General features: G+C 36.6%; 1 protein-coding gene across 3 annotated transcripts; it reads left to right on the top strand.

Moving 5' to 3' along the window:
* The first annotated feature begins 3,101 nt into the window (after positions 1-3,101).
* LOC104114447 (uroporphyrinogen decarboxylase, chloroplastic-like) lies at positions 3,102-16,132 on the top strand. 3 transcript variants are annotated; one of them, XM_009624901.4, is made up of 6 exons: positions 3,102-3,477; positions 7,434-7,555; positions 11,136-11,246; positions 11,432-11,620; positions 13,232-13,357; positions 15,348-16,132. In XM_009624901.4, exons 1-6 carry the CDS (start codon positions 3,360-3,362, stop codon positions 15,861-15,863), a joined length of 1,182 nt encoding a protein of 393 aa, XP_009623196.1. In that variant the 5' UTR covers positions 3,102-3,359; the 3' UTR covers positions 15,864-16,132. The 3 variants fall into 3 exon arrangements, with proteins under 3 accessions (XP_009623196.1, XP_009623198.1, XP_018632577.1); XM_018777061.3 differs by lacking the exon at positions 3,102-3,477 and adding an exon at positions 5,852-5,968; XM_009624903.4 differs by lacking the exon at positions 13,232-13,357 and having other exon boundaries at positions 3,217-3,477.
* The last annotated feature ends 159 nt before the right edge of the window (positions 16,133-16,291 follow it).

Here is a 16,291-nt window from a genome sequence, read left to right as displayed (position 1 = left end):
AACGTTCCGAAATTCATAGAATTTCAGAAAATTAAAGCATACCAACAAAAAAACGAGCAAACATATTTATGGCTCCATTACGTCACTTTAGCCGTTTTTGAATTCTTACCCAGACTGCCCCAACTTAAATATAAGAGGTTCTAGATAAGTTGCATTGTCATATGTTTTATGGAAATTGAAACCTTTTGCACTGTGTCATAGTGGGACAATAAGGACTGGTATAACTGTTGACTCAATAAATTTTGAAGGTGTTTGACTCTCCGCCATTGACAGCTATTAAAAAGCTTTGAAGCTTTGAATTCGAATTTAGATTTTCAAAAATTATTATTTGTTTGGATTGTTGTTGCAAACAATTGAGAATATTGTTTGGAGTTTATATCTCAATTTTGAGTGTGTTTGGTAAAGATTAGACTTGATTTTGGCTGAATTTCAGATTGAAACTCGAAGAAGAAGAAGAAGAAGAAGAATACATGACATATAATATACTTACGAAATTGTAGTAAAGTTGTAGTATAATTGTATGTAAATTGTATTCGGTTGTAGTTATATAAAAAAATTTATTTGAATGTTGTATGAAAGTTGAAAAATAGTTGTATAATATATGAATCATTGTGTAAAATTTATATTTAAGTTATCAATACTATATTTTTCCATAAAGTTGTTGATATGTATCAAAATTGTATTAAGACAGTAAGTTTTGATTAAAATTTTAGAGAGAAAGATGCACACATACAAAATTTTATCTGTACTAGTGACAGTCACGAGAGTGTGGACAGGAAACTGTTGAGACTTAGGATTTCCTTATTATTGTATCATTTCCTATGATATTCCTTCCTACATAATTCATAAATGAAACATGAGAGGGTCCTAACTCCTACCCCTGTATAATCTGCATTGTCTAAACATGAAGTAGCAAAATATTATTCATGCAAAGGCATTAGGAAAACCAAGTCAATACTATAAACCAGTGCCAATGGGGGCATTCATGCTCAAATCCAGTGTAGACAGTTACATGTGACAGAAGTAACTTGTTTGGTCCTCTCAACACCATTGATATTCACTGAAAAATTTTATTTCATTTGTTGACATCATATAAATAATAGCAGTGTCATTCATAAAACCAACAACTTTTAAGATACTTGACCATCAGGATATCATTAATATAAACCACTAAATATTCATACATTAGTATTATATTTGGATCATTCATAAACAAAATAGATAGGTTGGTTTTATGCATATAATTGTAGTATGATAGATTTCAGTACCTTAATGTTCCATACTCATACAAAATATTTTGGGATAATAGTGTTAGCATGCTACATTAGTAGTAGTAATAGTATAGATTTTAGAGTATTAGCTTTCATGCTCTGTAAAGAACTAGAGGATTTTATTGGGGGTACACATACTTGGTAGACTAGTTGGGGCAGGCTTTTTCCCCCTTCCTTTACAAACTTATGGCAATATTTCAATTTAGTTGGGGCGCTTTTAATATGAAACTCGAAATTTCTCCATCCAAATCATTCAGTTCCCATCAATATTCAAATTTTTCTGTTCAAACAAATATGAATCAGCGCACATGAGTCGATTTGGAATTCATTCTCTATTTTTCTTTCCTTAATAAATCAATTGAGAAAAAGAACAATGTATGGTACATCAACATACAAATTAAAAATAAATTTCGTACAAATTTAATGCAAATTTGAATATCTACAACAACATATATAGTAAAAACAAACTTCATACAACTAATTATATATTATACAACTTATCTACAACTTTCATACATTATTTCTACATAATTAAATACAACTACAATATCATACAACTTAAACATAATTTTTATACAAATTTTATACAATATGTCTTTTGTATATTTTGTATCTGATTTATACATAGGAAAAATAAATTTCATACAACTAATTATATATTATACAACTTATTTACAACTTTCATACATTATTTCTACCCAGTTAAATACAACTTAACTATAATTTTTATATAAATTTTATACAATATGTCTTTTGTATATATTTTGTATCTGATTTGTATGTATTTTGTCTGTGGTGCATCTTTCTCTCTAAAATTCCAATTAAAACTTACTCTCTTAATACAATTTTAATACATATCAACAATTTTATGTAAAAAGATAGTATTGATAACTTAAATATAAATTTTATATAACGATTCATAGATTATACAACTATTTTTTAACTTTCATACTATATTCAAATAAAAAAAAAATATAACTACAACAGAATACAAATTACATACAATTATACTACAACTTTACTACAATTTCGTAAGTATATTGTATGTCATGTGTTCTTTTTCTTCTTCTTCTTCTTCTTCTAGTTTCAATATGAAATTCAACCAAAATCAAGTCTAATCTTCACCAAAACATCCTCAAAATTAAGATATAAACTCTAAACAATAATCCCAATTATTTGCAACAATACCCAATCCAAACAAATAATGATTTTTGAAAACCCAAATTCGATTTCAAAGCTTCAAAGCTTTTTAATGGCTGTCAACGGTGGAGAGTCAAACACCTTCAAAATTTATAATTCTACAGAGAATTAGGAGAGATTAAAGTTTCTGCATATGTTATAGCCCAATTAAAGCGAAGTGAATCTTCATGCTTTGCAATTTTAACTTCCTTGAGCATTCGTCTTTTCAAATCATAAACTGATATAACCAACTAAAGCGATATAAACTAATATAATCAAATCCTTATGAGTCTTCAGGCTTTGCAAGAGAGAGAGACATATGACCAACTAATGCGAAGTGAATCTTTAGGCTTTGCAAGAGAGAGAGACAGCGAGAAACGAAGAGAGAGACGGAGAGAGAGTGGGCAATTATAATAACTGATATTCCTTATTCAATTCATAATATAAAGGGATACTCATTTAAAACTTATTTATATATAATTGGTAAAATATATATGATCATGTAATTAAATTAAAACTTGAGTATGAGTGTAATTAGATTTTATATAGTGTATAAGAAGGTAAAAAAGGTACAAAGTTAAATTTTTCTAAATATTAAAATATTTTAAACTAACTCATAGATAAAGTGTGTCACATAATGAACATGAAGATGACTAGGGAGTAGTAAAAAATAAGAAAGAGGAAAGGAACAGAGTAACAATGAAAAGTAGAGCTTGGAAGTAATCGCAAAGCTTACCCATTATTAGATTTGAGATATCCTGCCACCTTATCTTGAAGTTATCTACGTTGTCATTTACTCCTCCATTTTTTTATCTTTTCGTTGGCCAAAACCCAGTTTACCGACTGTTTGAAATGCAAAGCAATTTCATCCGACGCTCGTAATCCCCTTTTTCACTTCACTCCGAAATCATGGCTTGTAATTACAGCTCCTTGTCGTCCTTCTCAGCAATCCCAATTTCATCTAAATCTGCATTTCCTTCTTCTTCTCGATGTAATGTCAAGTCCAGAATCTGTTGCTCCGTCGGAGGTATAATTTCAAGCCTTTTGACTTTCTAATTGCTCCTCTTATATTTTTCAATCATTCAATGCAGCTTAATTTCACCAGAACAACGCGTTCTGTTTGTGATTGGTGATATCTGTATGTGTTTTTCATTTGTTGTTTCTGAATCTTCTTTATATATGGTTTAGTAATTTCTATGAATGGTTTATTAGTTAAAGCTTAATATGTTATACCTTGGTCCGGATTTTGGCTAAGTTAGGGCTTGTGTTATGATGAGATATGCTTTTCGAAATTCATCAAAATGGTGCAGCGGATTGCAGCCTCTAGAACTTGGTTATGATGGATTAACTGAAGCTGAAGAAAACCTATTTGTTCAATTAACTACTGCACCTCCCCCACGACCGTTAGGTCCTGGGTTCGAGTCACACTGGAGCGGAAGTGTGAAAACACTATAGATCCTCCTAATTTGGGAGGGGTTTAAATAAAAAATTAAAAAATAAAATAAAAAAATAAACTACTTACATACATAGCAATTTTTCAAATATGTTATTTTCCTTCAACTGTTGTATGGGGCTGAGTGCTGGTCCGTCAAGAAGTCCCTGTTTGCAATAAATTTGTGCAGAAAAATAAAATTATAATCACAAACAACTATAAAGAATTTTTTTTTATTGATAAACATTGCAGGTTACAACTCTGTTTATCCCTTGATTCTTTCCTCCGATTTGTTATTCGTAATTCGAGGGCCTTAGCGGCGTATTTCGAACATAGGATAATATGCATCTCCTTGATGTATTTGATGATCAAGAAGCATATAGCAACACTCCATTTGGATCTTGAATGTTGCTGGAACTTTGAGCAAGACATATTTGACATGTCTTTGATCTCTAATGAATATTCCATGAATTTTTATGGAATTTCGAGATCGTATATGCGATCTCTTTGTACATTATGGGATTGGTGAGATCATCTTTGAAGGACATATGTAGCCTTATTTATAGGCATGAATTAAGGTTTGGGTGGAGTAGCCACCAAGTAACCCTAATACACTCCTAATATTTCAATAGTCATCTTGAATTTAGGATTTATCTTGATCTGTTAAAATTTCAGTGTCTACAAATGCTTCCTACTTCAAGGTTTGTCAAGGTATAGGCTTGCTGAAACATGAAGACAAGACTTGAAATACCTGACCATCACAACAGATAATCTTGAAACTTGATGTTATGCTGGAGGAAGAGATGGCAGAACTGGTCATACTGGGCGTGCCAATTTGTTTGCAGTAAATTTGTGCAGAAAAATAAAACTGCAATCACAAACAACTATAAAGAATTTTTTTTTATTGATAAACATTGCAGGTTACAACTCTGTTTATCCCTTGATTCTTCCCTCCGATTTGTTATCCGTAATTCGAGGGCCTTAGCGGCGTATTTCTCAAACGTAGGATGATATGCATCTCCTTGATGTATTTGATGATCAAGAAGCATATAGCAACACTCCATTTGGATCTTGAATGTTGCTAAAACTTTGAGGAAGGGAAGGGGTAGGCCTAAGAAGTATTGGGGAGATGTTATTAGGCATGACATGTCATTGCTTCAGCTTACCGAGGATATGACCCACGATAGGAAGGTGTGGAGGTCGAGGATTAGGGTTGTAGGTTGACAGTTAGTAGTGTGTTCCTCCTAGGCTTACCAGTAGTACTAGGACTATTTTTGTATTATCTTAGTCATAGTTAAGTCATAGTTCTTTATTATTACCTGATGTGTTATTCGCGCTCGTCACCATATTACATTGTTGTCACCATTGTTTGCTACTTGGTTGCTTTATCTTATCTCTATTGTTCCTTGAGCCGAGGGTCTATCAGAATCAGCCTCTTTATCTTTATAAGGTAGGGGTAAGGTCTGCGTACACACTACCCTCCCCAAACCCCATTTATGGGATTACACTTGGTTTGTTGTTGTTTGTTGTTGTTATTTTCCTCCAACTCTTTAAACATTGTGCTATCTTCCCCTTTTTGGTCGTCCTTGGAAAGAGATTTATTTAGGCTCTTGCTTTTTGTTTAGCAGAAAATCTGGTGACTAAGGAATTTTTTGAAGTAGCCTGAGATGGTTTGTCCAAGTCTTAGGTTTACATCCAAATGCATCAGACCATTGCTGTCACAAGCTTATAATTGGAAGGACAAAATGGGAATGCGTAAGAAAATTCACTTGGGGGAAGTTGTATCAGAAGAGCTACAAACTCTCGCGGTCAATGTGGTCTTAGCTAACAATAGAATGTGGTCTTAGCAGAAAATCTGGTGACTAAGGAATTTTTTGAAGTAGCCTGAGATGGTTTGTCCAAGTCTTAGGTTTACATCCAAATGCATCAGACCATTGCTGTCACAAGCTTATAATTGGAAGGACAAAATGGGAATGCGTAAGAAAATTCACTTGGGGGAAGTTGTATCAGAAGAGCTACAAACTCTCGCGGTCAATGTGGTCTTAGCTAACAATAGAATGCAAAGGATTCATATAGGCAATACCAAGTACCACCTATTTCAACTTAAGACATATATTTTGTGTTACACTTGCATTGAGTTCAGAATTGTCAGAGGTTTCTTTTAATAGTTTGGCATGTGTAGGGATAATTGTGAGATTAGAGCGCCTCTCTTTATGAATTCCTGGTTTGCCATAAAGACAGACAATTTAGCATTGTCATGAATGTGCCTGACTAGAGCGAAATGGTTAGTGAAGATTCATATAGCAAAGTCCTACTAGTTTGCGATTGATGTGTAGTTGATAATGAAGAAATTTTCGAAAGACTTGTTCCAATACAAAACCTACCCATCTCTCTTGTACAACCAAGGAAGAATAATCACACATGTTGAGCAAACAATGGCATAAATGAAGCTAATACAACAAAAAAGTTGAAAAAAGATGTCAAAGCTTATGCCTTCAAAATAAATAAATACTAAAACAAGGTAAGTATAATTCAACAAAAGACAGTATTTTTTTCAGGTCAAAAATAAATTCAACAAAAGACGAATCTAATCCGGTAATTGTCCTCCACTAATTTCAAGGATACAGGGTCTCTTCGTTTAATTGTACGTGCCATTATATAGTGGTCTGTACAAATAATATCTTATGTGGAATTAGCACAAACCATCTAATTCTTAATAAAATCACAAGTTTATAATATTTCAATAACAAGTCAAATAAATGGTTAGTTTGATTGGGAGAAGAGGATGAAGAATGATAGAAGCATTATGGTGATGGAAGGAGAAAAAAAAGGATAACCAGAAAATGGGAAAAATATAGTGATAACGCTACAAAAGAGATAGGTAATTGGAAAAATCACAAGGAGAAAATGGATCCAAAGGTTTATGTTAGATTTAGCTACCACCTTAAAAAAGGAGACCATTACAGAGTGAGTCAATGGACGAAAATGCTAAGGAAAATAGTTTGAGGGGAAAATTGCTAGGTCGAGTTTAGGGTACTATAGTGCATTATAGCCTACTCTTTAAAGATGATATACATTACACAAAGTGTTGCGTACCCATCCTAATCAATAACGGAATTACCTAATAAAAAGCTAAAGCTACTTGTTTCCATATTTTTGTAGGCAATTACATCTCTAGCTTTTCAACTAGGTCAAACTTCATCAAAACTTTTCAACTAGGTTGGAATAACATATTAGTCAAACTCAATGGGAAATAAGCATAATTTTCATCACTGAATATTTCTCGTACTCTTTTCTACAACAAGCTAAATGAATGAGCAATGTCCTATCGTCAAACAGTGAGCTATTAAAGATAAACCTACATATCCTTTAAATTCTCCTTGTACTGAATCCGTGGCTAGTGTCTCTTGCATGCTTGTGTTGTTGCAGTGCACGTTGGATTTAATGTGCTTATCTCTCAGGACTAGAAACCTTCTAATTTTTCAATATTTTAAATATAATTATTGTATTTTTTACATGGTCGCGTGATTGATGCTGCTCTTAATTTCCAGGAACTGTTGCTGAACCAAAAGCTATAAATGCAACTGAGCCTTTGTTGCTTGATGCTGTTAGGGGTAAAGAAGTAGAAAGGCCTCCTGTTTGGCTTATGAGACAAGCAGGGAGGTATATGAAGGCAGGTTTATAGTTCTGTTTTAACTTTGAGTATATTTTGAACTTCTCTGAAAGATCTTACCTGCATTCCATGCTGCAAATTTTGACTTACTGATGTTATCCGCTCTGCAAGAGATGATGTATTATGTTAAAAATAATCTTTCGCCTAAATGACTTCGAATAGATAACTTAAAAATTCGTCTTTAGGGATATGACATTATATACTCACACCTACTAATTGATGGACCTGAGATGCATTTTCTCTACTAATCAGCTGCTTGCATGAGAAGGTAATGGCTTTATCTTTCTGCTTTGTTTGAAACTTAGGAGAAAAGAGAAGGGCTGGTAAAATAGGAAAAAAGTTTGGAACTATGTGAATCATATTTGTTGGATGTTTCATATTTGGGTAGGAGATAAGGCGCGGGATGTGGACAGTTTCAAACTTTGGTATTCTGGGAGGGTGGGGGGCAGGAACGGGGTAGGTATCTTGGTAGATAAGGACCTCCGTGAACTAGTGGTGGAGGTTAGGAGGGTGAATGACATGCTGATGGCTATTAAGCTAGTTGTTGGAGGTTTTACTTTGAACATAATCAGTGCGTACGCACCCCAAGCAGGCTTGGATGAGGAAGTCTAGAGGCGTTTCTGGGAGGATTTGGATGAGATAGTTCGTGGTATCCCGCATACCGAGAAGCTTTTCATAGGAGCAGATTTCAACGGCCACATTGGAGCGACGTCTGGGGGATATGATGATGTGCATGGTGGCTTTGGTTTTGGAGATAGAAACGGAGGAGGAACGTCTCTGCTGGACTTTGCTAGAGTATTTGATTTGGTGATAGCAAACTCGAGTTTTCCGAAGAAGAGGGAGCACTTGGTCACCTTCCGGAGTTCGGTGGGCGAGACTCAGATTGATTATTTGCTCTGCGGGAAGTCCGATAGAGGTCTTTGCACGGATTGCAAGGTCATCCCGAGTGAGAATCTCTCGATCCTTCATAAGCTCCTTGTCATGGACCTTGAGATCACGAGGAAGAGGAGGAAGGGGGCGATGTATAGTCAACATAGGATCAAGTGGGGAGCCTTGACAGAAGCTAAAGTGCAGGAGTTGGGGGTCAAGCTGGTGACTAGGGGGGCTTGGAGGACTAGTGGGGACGCAAGCACTACGCGGACCACGACTGCGCAGTGCATTAGGGAAGCCGCTAGAGAGGTATTAGGGGTCTCAAAGGGTTACTCTGGTGGTCACAAGGGAGACTGGTGGTGGAATGGAGAAGTGCAAGGAAAATGGAAACCAAGAAAGCAGCGTATCTGAAGTTAGTGGAAAGTGTAGACGAGGAGGAGAAGGGGGCGAATAAGGAGCATTATAAGTTGGCTAAGAAAGAGGCAAAGCTAGCAGTTACGGCGGCCAAGAGTGCAGCTTTTAGTCATTTGTATGAGGAACTCGAGGGCCGAGGCGGGGATAAGAGATTGTTCAGGTTAGCCAAGGCGCGAGAAAGGAAAGCGCTGGACTTGGACCAAGTGAATTGCATCAAGGACGAAGAAGGTAGAGTTTTGTTGGATGAGGGGCTTATCCGTCGGAGATGGCAGACCTACTTCCATAGTCTCTTGAACGAGGAGGGTGACATAAGCATTGTACTGGATGATTTGGAACTCTCCGGGAGTCGTTGTGACTTAGGGTATTGTAGGCGGATTAGAGTTGATGAAGTTGAGGGGGCTATGCGTAAGATGAGCAGGGGCAAAGCGGGCCGGATGAAATTCCGGTGGAGTTTTGGAAGAGTGCGAGCAAGGCAGGCTTGGAGTGGCTCACTAAGTTATTTAATATCATTTTTAGAACGAAGAAGATGTCTGACGAGTGGAGGTGGAGCACGATGGTTCCTGTATACAAGAACAAGGGTGATATCCAAAATTGCAATAACAATCGGGGTATCAAGTTGCTTAGCCATATTATGAAAGTCTGGGAGAGAGTGGTAGAGTTATGGGTGAGGAGGAGTGTGTCTATTTCCGAGAACCAGTTTGGGTTTATGCCGGGGCGTTCGACTACAGAAGCCATCTACCTCTAGCCTCCAAATATCTCCACAAAACCTCCCTAGAGGTATACCGGTTGCCTACGTTAGGTTGATTAAGGACATGTATGATGGAGTAAAGACCCGAGTGAGGACGGTGGTTAGGGACTCAGACCATTTTCTGGTTATGATGAGGTTGCATCAGGGGTCGGCACTCAGTCCTTTTTTGTTTGCTCTGGTGATAGACGTACTGACGCGCCACATCCAAGGGGAGGTGCCGTGGTGGATGCTCTTTGCAGATGATATTGTACTGATTGACGAGACGCGAGACGGTGTGAACGTGCAATTAGAGGTATGGAGGCAGACCCTGGAATCTAAAAGTTTCAAGTTGAGCAGGAGTAAGACAGAATACTTGGAGTGTAAGTTCAGGGGCGAGACTCAAGGAGGGGAAGGGGAGGTGAGGCTGGACTCGCAGGTCATCCCTAGGAGAGGGAGTTTTAAGTACATTGGGTCTATTATTCAGGGGGATGGGGAGATTGATAAAGATGTCACACATCGTATTGGGGCGGGATGGATGAAATGGAGACTCGCTTCCGATGTTTTGTGTGACAAGAATGTGCCACCGAAACTTAAGGGTAAGTTCTACAGAGTAGTGGTCAGACCAACGATATTGTATGGGGCTGAGTGTTGGCCAATCAAGATCGCTCATATCCAGAAGATGAAGGTAGCAGAGATGAGGATGTTGAGATGGATGTGCGGGCACACCAGGTTGGATAGGATCAGAAATGAGGTTATTCGCGACAAGGTGGGTGTGGCCCCTATTGAGGACAAGATGCGGGAAACGCGGCTTAGGTGGTTTGGTCATGTGAGGAGGAGGAGCACAGACGCACCGGTGAGGAGGTGTGAGAGATTGACATTGGAGGGCTTACGAAGAGGTAGAGGTAGGCCAAAGAAGAAGTGGCGAGAGGTGATTAGGCAAGACATGGCGCAACTTCAGCAGATCGAGGACATGACCCTTGATAGGAAGATATGGAAGTTGAGTATTAGGGTACTAGAGTAGGTAGTTTAGAGTGTTCGTAACATTAATATTGGCACGCAGTCTCGCTTTCTGTTAGTAGTGGGTTTTTATGACTAATCGTTGTTTTCTTTCATTGTTGATCACCTTACTGTCTTATTGTTTTTTACTACTTTTATATGGCTTTTTGGTACTGTCCCTTCTTGTCTATATTTTCATTAATGTGGTGCTTATGCTTTCCTGAGCCGAGGGTCTATTGAAAACAACCTCTCTATCCTCACAAGGTAGGGGTAAGGTCTGCGTACACACTACCCTCCCCAGACCCTACAATGTGGGATATTACTGGGTATGTTGTTGTTGTTGTTGTTGTTGTTTCATTAAACTTCAAGTAGGACGACAGAGTGTGCGGATCATAAAGCTTAAGAATTTTCAAAGCTCTAGTTCTGCTGCCTTTGTTTTTGAATTCTATGTTAGCAGTTTTAAGGCTTGATCTTCATGATTTCTTATGTGGATCTATTTTCTACACTTGCATTAGAAATTTTCAGATCATTTCATTTTCCATCTAATTACTACTCAGCATTTCTTTTGTGTAGAGTTATCAAATCCTTTGTGAGAAGCATCCATCCTTCCGTGAGAGATCAGAAAATGTAGATCTGGTGGTAGAAATTTCTCTACAGCCATGGAAAGTATTCCAGCCTGATGGGGTAAGAAACTTTATTGCAGTCCTATCTCGGCATGTGTTTGGTGTTGCATTTATTGTTAGATATTTCATTATTTTTACTTTTTACCAGAGCAGTATCCCCATCTTTGGGTGTTTTATCACAAGCTATCATCTTAGCTCTATTATTGATTATTGGTTTGCTCTGAATGGTTTTCCTCATGTTGGCAGGTCATTTTGTTTTCAGATATTCTTACTCCGCTCTCTGGAATGAACATCCCTTTTGATATCATAAAGGGGAAGGGTCCTGTCATATTTGATCCACCGAGAACAGCTACTGATGTTGAGAAAGTTAGAGAATTCATTCCTGAAGAATCAGTTCCATATGTCGGAGAAGCATTAACAATTTTGCGGAAAGAGGTTTGCTCTTTTTATTTTTTATTTTTAATATATATGAACCTTGGAGGTTTTCTGTTAAGGAGCATTTTTCTCTTTTTTTTATGTTGAAATACCTGAGGTGGAAATAAGTCGAGGGATTTTGTTAACCTCCAAAGAGGAGAAGCTTATTGCTTCCTTCTGAAAATTCATGTATGATGATGTTTGAAATAGCTGCATATGTTAGTAGTTTGAGATCTTCAAAGTAAAAGAACTTAAACTTGCAGAGCAGTGTTTTGTTTGCTAAATACAATCAACTCTCTCTATAACAACCTCGTTTGTTCCGATATTTTTTGGCTTTTATAGGGAATGGCTGTTATACACCTATAACGGCATTTGACGTTTAAATATTTTTTGGCCGTTATAAATAAAATTATCCAAAGATCAATTATTTATCCTTTTCTAATGTTACATATAAAAAATAAAAAAATTATTCAAATTTAAAATTTCAAAAGATATGCGTATTTAACTAGTTAAATATTGAAGAAAGCTAGCATATTATTCATAAATTCATAACTAAATGATAAAGATTTAAACTCTAAGGCACACATTTAAAGCTACTTAGAAAAATAAATTCTTTCCAGATTAATGGAAGAACTTTGTAATTGTAACTTGTTTCGTAGATTTCATTCTCTTACTAGCGATATAACGTTTGAGTTGGCAAAGATTCGTATCCAAATTTTCAGAAAAAAGGTATTCAATAGCTTTCACTTGAAGAGAATCTAAGAGCTTAACAGTTAAATCTTTTATCTAAATATTTTTTGGCATTTGTCCAGTGAAAAAGATATTATGTGCAAATCTTCAAATCTTTTATCTTGTGCAAAATAGAAACTTTGTGCAATAGAAAAGATTGTGTGCATATTTTTAAAGTTATTATTAGTAACCTTAAGGATTCTATATGGCTGTTATAGAGGGTTAATTTTACAAAGATCGTTCTGCTATAAACATGGTTGTTGTTGTTACAGGTAAAAAGCTGTTGTAGAGAGGTAAAATATAACTTAAAAAATCGGTTCCGAGGAAAGCTTAGCTTTTATAGTGAATGACTGTTATATAGGGATGCTGTTATAGAGAAGTCTGACTGTACTATGGACAGTTCATGTGATATAAACTGTAATTTGCTTAGTCTCTAGACAGAAAGATTCAGCATCTCTACTAACGGTTGTCACTGTATGAGATCCTTGGGCAAAATGTTGTAAAATTATACTCCAACTGTTAATACACTGAATATGGAACTTACGATATTAATGGCTTATATTTATTATTGATAAAAAAAAAGGGCAGCCCGGTGCACTAAGCTCCCGCTATGCGTGGGGTCCGGGGAAGGGCCGGACCACAAGGGTCTATTTTGATAGAGAAAGCATCACATCAAATTTTAAAAATTGATTAGTTTAATAAATTGAGTTCTTGAAAATCGTAAAAGTTGTATATGGAGCATAGTGTCAACCGCGAACTGGAATGATGCCATAAAATTGAAATGGGGGTAACAGAAAACTTTTGGGCTTTGCTTAAATTCAACAATGTTACAACCTGATTACTGTTACTATAACCTGTATGCTACCATGTTGATTGTGTTAGAACTTATCTTTGCTTTGCTAGGTCAATAATCAAGCAGCAGTTCTGGGTTTCGTTGGGGCACCATTTACCTTGGCATCATACGTGATTGAAGGCGGTTCCTCTAAGAACTTCACAAAAATTAAGAGATTAGCTTTTGCAGAGCCCAAGGTAATTTACTATTGCTTCTCTATGTTACTAAACCCTACGGTGACAATCATAGTTTGTTTAATTGATTGGATCATATTATGTTTTCAATCCTGATCTTTTTATTGAATCTTCCATTGATATTCCCTGGTCCTGCTTCCTGTATTAGGACAGCCCAAGCAATGTTGATGGATATTTCACATTCAGTACGATTTTAATTTAGTGCAGGATTTATGTCAACCATCCATTGCTTGAAGTTTCTCTCAAACCAGTTTCAATTTTAAATTGCAGAAACCTTGATATGTAGATACTGATCCTATTTGTTGTCACACTTCCTATCTGTTGTGGGAAAGAGAGGGGATAGATATTTGGAGGCTGTCATCGGTTATATGATGACTTATGTATTCAATCGGCTACAGGAGCATTGTTTGTTCTGTTTTTTTTTCTTTTCTTTCTCCTATAGAAGGTAGGGTGAGGGTTTTATCCGTTACCACCCAAAAACAAGTCATCTTAGCTCTGTTTATCCCTTACCACAATAAAAAAGTCATTTCAGCTTGGAGTTTCTCTCAGAAACAGTTACGATTTTGGATTGCCGAGTTCTTGATTTGTAGACAGTGATCCTCTTGTTGTCACACTTATATCTGTTGAGGGAAAGGCAGGGGTAAATATTTGGAGGCTGTCATTGGTGATTTGATGACTGAGTTCAATCAGTTACAGTAGCATGTTTTTCTGCTTTTTTCCTTTTCTTCCTGCTATGGAGTGCAGGGTGAGGGTTTTACCATTACCACCACAAACGAGTCATCTTAGCCTAGTTCCTAAAGGTAGGTGATATGTTGATGTGGTCTTTTTCTTTCTGTTGTTTTCATCTGGATTTTCTATGGTTTGGCAAGCTGCCACTGAGCTCCCTCAAGTTTGAGCAAGTGGCAATTCTGTTCTTATTTTGCCAAAAGACCGGCCATGTACTTTGTCACCTCTAGCAAACTCACAAGTTGAAGAATGAAGCCCCATTCATCGAGGTCTAACCAAGTAAATGCATTAAGAAATTCATCAAATGGAAACAGGGGAAGAATAAATGAGAATCACAAAAGCACTGTCTTATGTCAATTACTCTCTTGTTAGAGAGCACTAAATATGTTATGTTATATTCTAAACCGAAAATAAAAAGAAAAAGGTATGGAGCACGTTCTACTTTTGGGGCAAATAAGTTTTGATTCCTAGAATTTGAACTGACAATTGTGAGGTGAGGGAAAATAGGAGGGGCAGGGAGAAATGAGAAATCTTTTTAAGCACCAAGGTTTCTTGGGCTTTAGATTTGTTTTTTATGCAAATGCGAGAAGGTAAATGGAAGGACAAGAAAAGGGGAAACTCAGAGGTGTCTGATGGAAGGAGAAAGAAGAAATGTGAATTTAAGGGAAAGCTAAGCTCAGGGCTCTTTTGTCTAATTGCTCGTTGCAAGTTTTAGATGGTGAAACAAAGTCTATTGAAGATTCAGTTGGTTCATTTCCTTTCTTTTCTGCTGGAAGCCAACAACAATAACTCTAGAAATAATAAGCTGCCATATTTTTGAACCTGAGGGACTGTATGCCATTGTTATTGATACCTGACTTTTTAAACGAAAAATAGCCTTTTCCTGTTGAAAATTTACTTTGCATGTTAAAACAACCTGAAGATCCATCCTCCGAACCCACCCTGCCCGGGAGAAAAGAAAAAGAGACACTGCTGAAACATTTGACAAATCCTGTTCTGCATTGGATCATGTGATCACCAATATTTGGAAGTGGCATTAAATTGAAAATGGCATAAATTTTATGCATGTAAATTTCCACACCCATGATATACATGTGAGTACATGTCCTTTCATGTGGTTATATCAATGAATACTTGGGTTATGATTACTACTTAAAGCAGGGTCAATCAACTCCCTGTATCAATTCTCCTTTTTTTGAACATTTTATCACTAGCTTATGCTCTGCCAATTTATGTTGCAATGTTATCAATTGTTGTCGATATGTAGGTCCTTCATGCACTGCTTCAAAAATTTGCGACCTCAATGGCTAAGTATATCCGTTATCAAGCTGACAATGGTGCTCAAGCAGTACAGATCTTTGATTCATGGGCCACAGAGCTAAGCCCAGTCGATTTTGAAGAGTTCAGTTTGCCTTACTTAAAACAGATAGTTGATTCAGTGAAACTAACCCATCCTGATCTTCCGCTGATTCTTTATGCAAGTGGATCAGGTGGCTTGCTTGAGAGACTACTCTTGACAGGGGTTGATGTGGTCAGCTTGGACTGGACAGTTGATATTGCTGATGGTAGGAGACGACTGGGTCCAAATGTGGCTGTACAAGGTAACGTGGATCCTGGAGTGCTTTTTGGCTCAAAAGAATTTATTACCAATAGGATAAACGATACCGTGAAGAAAGCTGGCAGAGGGAAACATATTTTGAACCTTGGACACGGCATCAAAGTTGGTACACCTGAGGAAAATGTGGCTCACTTCTTTGAGGTTGCCAAAGGTCTTAGGTATTAGAAACAGATTAGATCGTTATCAATTTTAACCTGTTCCATATTTTCCACGAGGTCTTTCATTCTTCGGCGCATTTTTTTCATTTGCATGTAATTCTTCCTATGAACAAGGGAAAATGTAGCTCACTTCTTTGAGGTTGCCAAAGGTCTTAATTTTGGAAACAGATTAGATTGTTATTAATTTTAACTTTCCAGAGATCTCTCATTCTTCTCATTTGTATCTAATGCTTCCTACGAACAGGGAAAGAAAATATTCAAAGCATTTTTTTGGAATGTGTTTTATTCCCTCTATTTGAACTGAAGATGAAGCATTGAAGCTAGGTTTTCTCATTGTGTATCTGAGAGTAAATATTAACTGAAAGTTGACTGGTTCAACTTTGGTAAAATTTTAAAGTTGAACCCACTAAACTTTTTGTATATTGGTTGCTGCAG

Source organism: Nicotiana tomentosiformis, chromosome 5 (assembly GCF_000390325.3).
Source record: "Nicotiana tomentosiformis chromosome 5, ASM39032v3, whole genome shotgun sequence".
NCBI lineage: Eukaryota > Viridiplantae > Streptophyta > Magnoliopsida > Solanales > Solanaceae > Nicotiana > Nicotiana tomentosiformis.
This window is presented reverse-complemented; position numbering and strand designations above follow the sequence as displayed.